The 12595-nt window shown below is 45.3% G+C and overlaps 1 protein-coding gene across 1 annotated transcript in view; it reads left to right on the top strand.

The window, feature by feature from the left end:
• Positions 1-557: 557 nt before the first annotated feature.
• The window catches only part of LOC149463082 (transmembrane protein 178B), a 94846-nt gene continuing 82808 nt past the window's right edge, over positions 558-12595 (top strand). Inside the window, exon 1 of the mRNA XM_089675798.1 lies at positions 558-1066. Coding sequence (XP_089531924.1) covers positions 640-1066 — 427 coding nt within the window. The 5' untranslated portion in view covers positions 558-639. The remainder of the gene's footprint in view (positions 1067-12595) is intronic.

A 12595-nucleotide genomic window follows, 5' to 3' on the forward strand; every position in this document is an offset into this window, starting at 1 on the left:
ATAGGTGTCGGATGTATGGGCGATCCATGTGCCCGGTCTATAGGTGTCGGGTGTATGGGCGATCCATGTGCCTGGTCTATAGGTGTCGGGTGTATGGGCGATCCAAGTGCCCGGTATATAGGTGTCGGGTGTATGGGTGATCCATGTGTCGGGTGTATAGGTGATCCATGTGCCGGGTGTATAGGTGTCGGGTGTATGGGCGATCCATGTGCCGGGTGTATAGGTGTCGGGTGTATGGGCGATCCATGTGCCGGGTGTATAGGTGTCGGGTGTATGGGCGATCCATGTGCCGGGTGTATAGGTGTGGGGTGTATGGGCGATCTATGTGCCGGGTGTATAGGTGTCGGGCGTGTGGGCGATCCATGTGCCGGGTGTATAGGTGTCGGGTGTATGGGCGATCCATGTGCCCGGTGTATAGGTGTCGGGTGTACGGGCGATCCATGTGCCCGGTGTATAGGTGTCGGGTGTATGGGCGATCCATGTGCCCGGTGTATAGGTGTCGGGTGTATGGGCGATCCATGTGCCGGGGCTGCAGGCTCCTCCCCTCCCCCCTCCTCTCCATCCTCAGTGATCGAAGACGGTCGGTGGGGCTGAGGCTGAGGCCGGTGCCCGGGGTGTGATCCCCTCTCCTCCGGTGTGATGAGGCTGCTGGCCGGTGCCGGTCTGTGCCTCGCCCTGGCCGCCCTCGCCCTCCTGGCGGTGGCTCTCAGCACCGATCACTGGTATGAGACGGACGCCCGGAGACACCGGGACCGGTGCAGGAAGCCGGGGGGGAAGAGGAACGATCCGGGATACATGTACACCCCGGGCCAGCATCTCCCCCTCCGGGGGGAAAAATCACGGAGCGCCCGGGGAGGAGAGCCGCTGTCCAGAGGAGTCCGCCTGATCTCCAGGGTGGGGGAGGTGTCACACCGGGAGTACCGGCACCGAGAGATCCCCTCCCCCCGCCCGTACATGGCCATGGACAGCCACTGCACCCGCCGCTTCAACTCCACTGTCTCCGGGCTCTGGAGGAAATGTCACCGGGAGGGCTTCGACAAGGACACGGAGGAGCTCATCCTGAAAGGTGGGGAAACCGATGTACTACATACCGGAGACAGGGGACCACCTATAGTACATACCGGAGAATGGGGGGACCACCTATAGTACATACCGGAGAATGGGGGGACCACCTATAGTACATACCGGAGACAGGGGGACCACCTAGACTACATACCGGAGAATGGGGGGACCACCTAGACTACATACTGGAGACAGGGGGACCACCTAGACTACATACCTGAGAATGGGGGGACCACCTAGACTACATACGGGAGACAGGGGACCACCTATAGTACATACCGGAGAATGGGGGGACCACCTAGACTACATACGGGAGACAGGGGGACCACCTAGACTACATACTGGAGACAGGGGGACCACCTAGACTACATACCGGAGAATGGGGGGACCACCTAGACTACATACGGGAGACAGGGGGACCACCTAGACTACATACCGGAGAATGGGGGGACCACCTAGACTACATACCGGAGAATGGGGGGACCACCTAGACTACATACCGGAGACAGGGGGACCACCTAGACTACATACTGGAGACAGGGGGACCACCTAGACTACATACCGGAGACCGGGGGACCACCTGGACTACATACCGGAGACCGGGGGACCACCTGGACTACATACCGGAGACCGGGAGACCACCTAGACTACATACCGGAGACAGGGGGACCACCTAGACTACATACCGGAGACAGAGGGGCCACCTTGACTACATACCGGAGACGGGGACCACCTAGACTACATACGGGAGACAGGGGGACCACCTAGACTACATACCGGAGAATGGGGGGACCACCTAGACTACATACCGGAGACAGGGGGACCACCTAGACTACATACCGGAGACAGGGGGACCACCTAGAATACATACTGGAGACAGGGGGACCACCTAGACTACATACCGGAGACCGGGGGACCACCTGGACTACATACCGGAGACCGGGGGACCACCTGGACTACATACCGGAGACCGGGGGACCACCTGGACTACATACCGGAGACCGGGGGACCACCTAGACTACATACCAGAGACAGGGGGACCACCTAGACTACATACCGGAGACAGAGGGGCCACCTTGACTACATACCGGAGACGGGGACCACCTAGACTACATACCGGAGACGGGGACCACCTAGACTACATACCGGAGACAGGGGGACCACCTAGACTACATACCGGAGAATGGGGGGACCACCTAGATTACATACCGGAGACTGGGGGGACCACCTAGACTACATACCGGAGACAGGGGGACCACCTAGACTACATACCGGAGACAGGGGGACCACCTAGGCTACATACCGGAGACAGGGGGACCACCTAGGCTACATACCGGAGACAGGGGGACCACCTAGGCTACATACCGGAGACAGGAGGACCACCTAGGCTACATACCGGAGACAGGGGGACCACCTAGACTACATACCGGAGACAAGGGGACCACCTATAGTACATTCCGGAGACAGGGGGACCACCTAGACTACATACCGGAGACAGGGGGACCACTTAGACTACATACCGGAGACAGGACCACTTAGACTACATACCGGAGACAAGGGGACCACCTAGACTACATACTGGAAAATACATCCATATGGGGGGGACCACCTAGACTACATACCGGAGAATGGGGGGACCACCCATAGTACATACGGGAGAATGGGGGGACCACTTATAGTACATACCTGATAATAGGAGGACCACCTATAGTACATACTACATATGGGGCCAACCTACAGTACAGGAGAACAGGGGACCCCTCTGAGTACATACTGGGAAATACATACATATCGGGGGGGGCACCTATAGTATAGTACAATCCTGGAGAATGGGGGGGACCACCTGTAGTGCATACCGGAGAATGGGGGACCACCTAAAGTACATACTGGAGATTAGGGGGACCACCTTTAGTACATACCAGAAAATAGGGGAACCACCTATAGTTCATACTACATACTGGAGAGTAGGGGGACCACCTATAGTATATACCGGAGAATGGGGTGACCACTTATAGTACATACCAGAGAATAGGGGACCACCTGTAGTACATACTACATACCAGAGAATAGGTGGACCAACTATACTACATACCAGAGAACAGGGAGCACCTATACTACATACCGGGAAATACATCCATATGGGAGGGGGACCACCTATACTACATACCAGAGATTGGGGGGACCACCTATACTGCATACTGGAGAATGGGGGGACCACCTATAGTACATACTACATACGGGAGAATATGGGGCCAACCTACAGTACATACCAGAGAACAGGGGACCCCACTGAGTACATACCGGGAAATACATCCATATCGGGAGGGGGGCACCTATAGTATAGTACAATCCTGGAGAATGGGAAGAACCGTCTATAGTACATACCAGAGAATGGGGGGACCACCTATAGTACAATCCTTGAGAGTGGGTGGACCACCTATAGTACAATCCTGGAGAATGGCGGACCACCTAAAGTACATACCGGAGAATGGTGGAACCACCTATAGTACATACCTGTTAATAGGAGGACCACCTTTAGTACATGCTGGAGAATAGGGGGGCCACCTATAGTTCATACTACATACTGGAGAATAGGGGGACCACCTATAGTTCATGCTACATACTGGAGAATAGGGGGACCACCTATAGTACATTCCAGAGAATAGTGGGACCAACTGTAGTACATACTATATACCAGAGAATAGGGGGACCATCTATACTACATACCGGAGAATAGGGGGACCACCTATAGTACATACCAGGCAGTGTGATTATATCAGAGTGGAACCTCACATACCTACCAGAGATTGTTTCCATAGACTGGTGGGATCTCATGTAGTACATACAGGAAAGGGGTGACCACGTATAGTACATACCAGAGAATAGGGGGACCCCCATAGTAAATACTGGAAAATTGGGGGACCACCGACGGTATATACAAGTGAATACATCCTTATCATGAGGGGCCTCACATAGTACTTACTGGAGATGGGGACCACCTATCGTACATATCGAAGAATAATAATATAATGAATAATGAGAGTATTCCTATAAAAGGGGGCCGTCTATAGTACATACCAGAGAGTATTCCTATAAAAGGGGGGCCGTCTATAGTACATACCAGAGAGTATTCCTATAAAAGGGGGACCGTCTGTAGTACATACCAGAGAGTATTCCTGTAAAAGGGGGACCGTTTATAGTACATACCAGAGACTGTGTCCATAGAATCAAGGGGACTCCACACAGTAAATACCAGACAGTATTCATGTAATGGGGGACCACCTAGAGTACATACTGGATAGTGAGTTCACAGAGTGGAGGGTCCATTTATAGTACATACCAGAATGTATTAGAATATTGTTATCATTGGAGGAAGGGGATCATGTAGTGTATACAGGACAGTATTATATCCATAGGGAGGGGGGGGTCCACCTATTTAGTACACACTGCAATGTATACATACCATAAGGGGCCCACCTATAGCATATACTGTAATTTATCATCTTCATAGCAGGGGGGTCCTCTTTTATTGCGTACTGTAAGGTATTATTTACAGGAAATAGGAGGTTCTCCTACAGTTCATACTTACATTTATTATCTTCATAAAATAGAAGGTCCATCTGTAGTGCAAACAGGAATTTACTGTCCGCCAGGCACTGGGGCTTCATCAATAGTTCATACTTACATATACTATCCGCTGTGGAAAAGAAAAATCTATAGTGCACACTGAAATATATTTTCTTCCGCCTATAGTGCATACTGACACATTCTGTCCTCAGGTAATAGGGGATCCAATTGCAGTGCATACTGGCATCTACTGGCTTTAGGGAATAGGGTTTCACTTATGCTTTCTGATATTTCTTGTACTGAAGGCATAGGGGATCCAGCTGTAGTGCATGTTGATACTAACTGTCTTCTGGGGTTGAAAAGTCTAACTGTAGTGCATATTGGTATTCATTGTTTATTGGCATATTTGGTCCACCTATGTTGCATGCCAGCATTTGTTATTTGCAAGGCCTAGGGGGAGTCCATGTGTTGTGCATATTGATATATACTCTCTTCAGAGAGTGTGTGGTGTACCTATAATGCATGCAGGCATATATTCCCCTGTAGAAATAGTGTGTCCATCTGTAGTTCGTATTGAAAAATACTTTCTGCAATTCCCCATGTTTTGGGAATAAGGAACCACCCTCACAATACTTTTTATATCTTCTAGTAGCAGAGGAACCACCTTCACAGTACTTTCTTGTTTGTCATCTAGTGGTAGAGGAATCGCCTCCACAATACTTTCTATTATGTCTTTTGTGACTGAGGAACTAGCTTCACAATACTTTCTATTACGTCTTTTGTGACTGAGGAACCAGCTTCACAATACTTTCTATTATGTCTTTTGTGACTGAGAAACCAGCTTCACAATACTTTTTATTATATCTGCTAGTGGTAGAGAAATCGCCTTCAAAATACTTTCTATTATATCTTCTAGATGTAGAAGAACCACATCCACAATACTTTCTTGTGTATCTTCTAGTGGTAGAGGAATCGCCTCCATAAGATGTTCTATTATATCTACTAGTGGTAGAGGAACCACCTCCTCAATAGTTTTTATTGTATCATCTGATGGTAGAGGAACCACCTCCTCAATAGTTTTTATTGTATCATCTGATGGTAGAGGGACTTCCTTTCAAATACTTTCTATTATATCTTCTGGTGGTAGAGAAACCACCTCACAATATTTCTCAGTATATCTTCTAGTGGTAGATGAGCCACCTTCACAATACGTAGTATTACATTTTCTAGTGGTAGAGGAACCACCTCCAAAATACTTTTTATTATATTATCCAATGGTAGAGGAACCACCTTCACAACACTTTCGAATATATCTTCTAGTGGTAGAGGAGCCACCTTCACAATACTTTAGAATATATCTTCTAGTGGTAGAGGAGCCACCTTCATAATACTTAGTAATATATTTTCTAGTGGTAGAGGAACCACCTCCGAAATACTTTCTATTATATGTTCTAGATGTCGCGGAACCACCTCCACAATACTTTCTTGTATATCTTCCAGTGGTAGAGGAATCACCTCCATAATACATTCTATTATATCTACTAGTGGTAGAGGAACCACCTCCACAATAATTTTTATCGTATCATCTAGTGGTAGATGGACCGCCTTCAAAATACTTTCTATTATATCTTCTAGTGGTAGAGAAATTGCCTTCAAAATACTTTCTATTATATCTTCTAGATGTAGAAGAACCACATCCACAATACTTTCTTGTGTATCTTCTAGTGGTAGAGGAATCGCCTCCATAAGATGTTCTATTATATCTACTAGTAGAGGGACCGCCTTCAAAATACTTTCTAGTATATCTTCTAGTGGTAGAGAAACCACCTCACAATACTTTTCGGTATATCTTCTAGTGGTAGAAGAGCCACCTTCGCAATACTTAGTATTATATTTTCTAGTGGTAGAGGAACCATCTGCAAAATACTTTCTATTATATGATTCAGTGGTAGAGGAACCAACTTCACAGTACTTTCTATTATATCTTCTAGTGGTGTAGGAGACACCTTCATAATACTTGGTATTATATTTTCTAGGGATAAAGGAACCTCCTTCACAATACTTTCTATTATATTATCCAGTGGTAGAGGAACCACCTTCACAATACTTTCTGTTATATCTTCTAGTGGTAGAACAGCCACCTTCACAATACCTTCTGGTATACAGTATATTCTAGTAGTAGAGGAGCCACCTGTGATGCATCCTGGAGTATATTGTCTTCTAGGAGCAGAGGGTCCACTGATACAATATTTTCTCCACTGTACATAGTAAGATCATTTATGCTGTTTGCATTGGGATAGGTTTACTTTGTTGGCTTTGTGAGGACCACCCATACAGCATATCAAGTAGCACATTTCCATCTGGTGGTAGGAGCTTCAGCTATATGTAAATTATTTCTAAGTTGAGGAGGTCCTGCTATAAATATTTTGATATATAAGTAGTCTTTCTATTTAGCATATCCAGTTTGAAAATGTATTGGTATATAGTCTGCTGAGATAGGTTGTCCACCTCTGCTGTATGTCCTAGGCTAAACAGGGCTCTATATAGGAGAACTATGTATAATGAGATATTAAGTCTAGTGAAAGGGGTTTAATGTGTGTTGGTATATAGTCTCTTAGTATATTACGGATGGTATATGCAGGAAATGTGGAGTTTCCTGCTGAGGTGTTTTATATAGCTTATAGTGGTATGTAGAATATGGGACCACCAATACAATGCATCTAGGATTACACAGTGTCATCATGTAGAGGGTCAACCTGGATTATGTATGCTGGAATGTATACCCTAGGGTGTTTAGGGCTCAATTATACAACCTAATGGTATGTGGAGTCTTGGTATAGAATATCCTCCCCTACACTGCATACTGTGATATATGAGAGAATGCTATAGATCCACCTGAATAATAAATGCTGAGATTTATAGATACAGGAGCACTAAGACACTTGCACTTGTAGTCCTTCATCCCAACACAGCATGGTTGACTATCTGGCTAGGTCACAGCGATGGTTTTAGAATGATATGTAGTGTATCTGGGACAATATAAATGCTAATGCATGGTCTTCTATAAAGATGTCTTGTAGGGCATGGTCGGTGTTTCATGAGATTGTCCTCGGGCTGTTGCACCTTTTGAAATGAATGAGAATGTCATGTTCAATCTGGGACATGAAGAGCCTGTGCCTAATACACAGCGTATGTGTGGAGTAATAATGGAGATGATGAATAGGTAGGTGTGAATGGTTCATAACATTAGGGTATATGAAGCTGAACACTGTCAATATAGCAGGGGAGGAGACATCTTCAGGCTTTTAATGTGTGTGGGGTCTACTGTGTGCACGTCTGTTAATGGGGAATTCATGTTTATGGGAGTTGCAAGTCAGGCCTGATGTATTAGGATCTTACTACATGATCATTAGACATTGTAAAGGCTTTAGTGTGGTCTTCAGTGATAGCAAGCTGCATCTTTGTAAGCACTGTTTGATTTTGTCTGAATCAACTGTGGGTATAGGGTCCTATATATGGCGGTTTGAATTTATTTATATATTCATTTTTTTTATTGGATGACCTAGATGGACTTATGTCTTTTTTTTTTTTTCAAACTAACTATGTAACAGTGTGTGTGTATATAAATATGTGTGTGTGTATATACAGTATCTCCGAGAAGTGAGTACACCGCTACCCCTCACATTTTTGTAAATATTTTCATATCGTTTCATGTGATAACACTGAAGAAATGACACTTTGCTACAATGTGACGTAGTGAGTGTACAGCTTGTATAACATGTAAATTTGCTGTCCCCTCAAAATAACTCAACACACAGCCATTAATGTCTAAACCGCTGACAACAAAAGTGAGTACACCCCTAAGTGACAATGTCCAAATTGGGCCCAAAGTGTCAATATTTTGTGTGGCTACCATTATTTTCCAGCACTGCCTTACCCCTCTTGGGCATGGAGGTCACCAGAGCTTCACAGGTTGCCACTGGAGTCCTCTTCCACTCCTCCATGACAACATTACAGAGATGGTGGATGTTAGAGACCTTGCGCTCCTCCACCTTCCATTTGAGGATGCCCCACAGATACTCAATAGAGTTTATGTCTGGAGACATGCTTGGCCAGTCCATCACCTTTACCCTCAGATTCTTTAGCAAAACAGTGGTCGTCTTGGAGGTGTGTTTGGGGTTGTTATGTTGGAATACTGCCCTGCGGCCCAGTCTCTGAAGGGAGGGGATCATGCTCTGCTTCAGTATGTCACAGTACATGTTGGCATTCATGGTTCCTTCAATGAACTGTAGCTCCCCAGTGCCGGCATCACTCATGCAGCCCCAGACCATGACACTCCCACCACCATGCTTGACTGTAGGCAAGACACACTTGTCTTTGTACTCCTCACCTGGTTGCCGCCACACACGCTTGACACCATTTGAACCAAATAAGTTTATCTTGGTCTCATCAGACCACATAACATGGTTCCAGTAATCCATGTCCTTACTCTGCTTGTCTTCAGAAAACTGTTTGCAGGATTTCTTGTCCATCATCTTTAGAAGAGGCTTCCTTCTGGGATGACAGCCATGCAGACCAATTTGATGCAGTGTGCGGCGTATGGTCTGAGCACTGACAGGCTGACCCCCCACCCCACCCCTTCAACCTTTGTAGCAATGCTGGCAGCACTCATACGTCTATTTCCCAAAGACAATCTCTGGATATGACGCTGAGCACGTGCACTCAACGTCTTTAGTCGACCATGGCGAGGCCTGTTCTGAGTGGAACCTGTCCTGTTAAACCGCTGTATGGTCTTGGCCACCATGCTACAGCTCAGTTTCAGGGTCTTGGCAATCTTCTTATAGCCTAGGCCATCTTTATGTAGAGCAACAATTCTTTTTTTTCAGATTCTCAGAGAGTCCTTTGCCATGAGGTGCCATGTTGAACTTCCAGCGACCAGTATGAGAGAGTGAGAGCGATAACACCAAATGTAACACACCTGCTCCCCATTCACACCTGAGACTTTGTAACACTAACGAGTCACATGACACCAGGGAGGGAAAATGGGTAATTGAGCCCAATTTGGACATTTCCACTTCGGGGTGTACTCACTTTGTTGCCAGCGGTTTAGACATTAATAGCTGTGTGTTGAGTTATTTTGAGGGGACAGCAAATTTACACTATTATAAAAGCTGTACACTGACTATGTCACATTGTAGCAAAGAGTAATTTCTTCAGTGTTGTCACATGAAGAGATAGAATAAAATATTTACAAAAATGTAAGGGGTGGACTCACATCTGTGAGATACTGTGTGTGTGTGTGTGTGTGTGTGTGTATATATATATACAGTGGGGATCGAAAGTTTGGGCACCCCAGCTAAAACGTTGTATTAATGGGCATAAAGAAGCCAAGGAAAGATGGAAAAATCTCCAAAAGGCATCAAATTACAGATTAGGCATTCTTATAATATGTCAACAAAAGTTAGATTTTATTTCCATCTTTTAAACTTTCAAAATAACAGAAAACAATAAAATGGCGTCTGCAAAAGTTTGGGCACCCTGCAGAGTTAATATCTTGTACTGCCCCCTTTGGCAAGTATCACAGCTTGTAAACGCTTTTTGTAGCCAGCCAAGAGTCTTTCAATTCCTGTTTGAGGTATCTTTGCCCATTCTTCCTTACAAAAGTCTTCCAGTTCTTTGAGATTTCTGGGCTGTCTGTCACGCACTGCTCTTTTAAGGTCTATCCATAGATTTTCAATTATGTTGAGGTCAGGAGATTGTGAAGGCCATGGCAAAACCTTCAGTTTACGCCTCTTGATGTAATCCCCCGTGGATTTTGAGGTGTGTTTAGGATCATTATCCATTTGTAGAAGCCATCCTCTCTTTAACTTCAGCTTTTTCACAGATGGCATCAAGTTACCATCCAAAATTTGCTGACATTTTATTGAATCCATTTTTCCTTCTACTCGTGAGATGTTCCCTGTGCCACTGGCTGCAACACAACCCCAAAGCATGATTGATCCAACCCCATGCTTAACAGTTGGACAGAGGTTCTTTTCATTAAATTCTGTGCCCCTTCTTCTCCAAACGTACCTTTGCTCATTCCGGCCAAAAAGTTCAATTTTAACCTCATCGGTCCACAGAACTTGTTTCCAAAATGCATCAGGCTTGTCTATATGTTCATTTGCAAAGTTCAAAGATGATTTTTGTGGTGAGGACGTAGAAGAGGTTTTCTTCTGATGACTCTTCCATGAAGACCATATTTGTACAAGTATCTCTTTATAGTGGAATAGTGTACCACAACTCCAGTGTCTGCCAGATCTTGCTGGAGGGGTCGTGCAGTCAAACGTGGGTTTTGAATTGTTTTTCTCACAATCCTGCGAGCTGTTCTGTCTGATATTTTTCTTGGTCTTCCAGATCTTGCTTTAACTTCCACTGTTCCTGATGACTGCCATTTCTTAATTACATTCCGAACAGAGGATATTGACATGTGAAAACGCTTTGCTATCTTCTTATAGCCTTCTCCAGCTTTGTGAGCGTCAACTATTTTCAGTTTCAATTTTCTAGACAACTGCTTAGAAGAACCCATGGTGCTGATTGTTGGGGCAAGGTCAGATGAGTCTGGGCATTTAAAACCTTTGAGATTGACATCACCTGGTCTTCCCAGACGATGATTGAGAACAATCCATGACACTGGCAGGTCTCAGCTTTGCAAAGGGGGCAGTGCATGCTATAAATTCTGCAGGGTGCCCAAACTTTTGCAGATGCCATTTTTTTGTTTTCTGTTATTTTGAAAGTTTAAATGATGGAAATAAAATCTAACTTTTGTTGACATATTATAAGAATGTCTAATCTGTAATTTGATGCCTTTTGGAGATTTTTCCATCTTTCCTTGGCTTCTTTATGCACATTAATACAAATTTTTAGCTGGGGTGCCCAAACTTTCGATCCCCACTGTATATATATATATATATATATATATATATATATATATATACACACACACAGTGCCTTGAAAAAGTTTGTGTGTGTGAATTTTAGAACTTTTAGGACTCATTCACACTTGCTTTGGCCTTTGAAGAGCGATTTGTGTTCAGATTGCTCTTCAGAGAGCATTTGACAGGCAGTAAAGAAGTGTTTTATTGCAGCCACATTGCCTGTCTTAACACCTCGATCCACACAGTTGCTAGGTGCTTGCAGAATGGCCCCATGCGCTCTAATGGGTCACGCTCAGTGGGCGCTACACTCACCGAAAGTGACAGGGGGTATATTTCCTGCCACAGCCATGAAGCAAAGTACTGCTACCACGGCATGTGTACAACCCTGGCCACTGTGGCTAAAGCAGAAGCGTTTCAGGGGAAGGAAAAGATGCAGCTCACCCACTAGTGCAAACAAGCCCTTAAAGTGGTAGTAAAGTCTGTATGTAAACTTGTACCTACAGCTATACTTACAGTCAGGCTTACCTGTAGCTACAATGAATATCTGCTAAACAACAACTAAGCCTTACTGTATGTATTGAATAAATCTGATGTGGCAATCATCACTTTTGATTGGAGAGCCTGCATCTCCCTACACACCAAAAGGCCGATGGATTAAAATGTAACTTTTTTTTTTTTTACATTTAATATAAAATAGTACGTTTGGCTATAACTGTATACACCTATATCCATAAGGCACCATTTAGGAGATATTCACATCGGCAATAGCCAGTGATGTCACCCGCGCATGCGCAGTGATGCTCTGCATTAAAGGCATACAGTATGCCATGTAATGCAGAGTGCTGTTCTGGAGCCACAGTTCCCACATGCATGTGCAGGAGTGGCGTCATCGTGGCGCCAGCCATTCAAGCAGCCGGAACCTGCGGAAAGAAGACCAGGTGAAGGAGAAGATGGAAGCGCTGGGGGAGCCATGACATTGCTGCGCTGGAGGGCTTTGTTTGCAGGTAAGTCTACCATATTATACTAGTATACGATGCATGGTAGTACAT

This window comes from Staurois parvus, unplaced genomic scaffold, assembly GCF_062004578.1.
Source record: "Staurois parvus isolate SC_StPar_1 unplaced genomic scaffold, SC_StPar_1.0 ptg000159l, whole genome shotgun sequence".
Classification (NCBI taxonomy): domain Eukaryota; kingdom Metazoa; phylum Chordata; class Amphibia; order Anura; family Ranidae; genus Staurois; species Staurois parvus.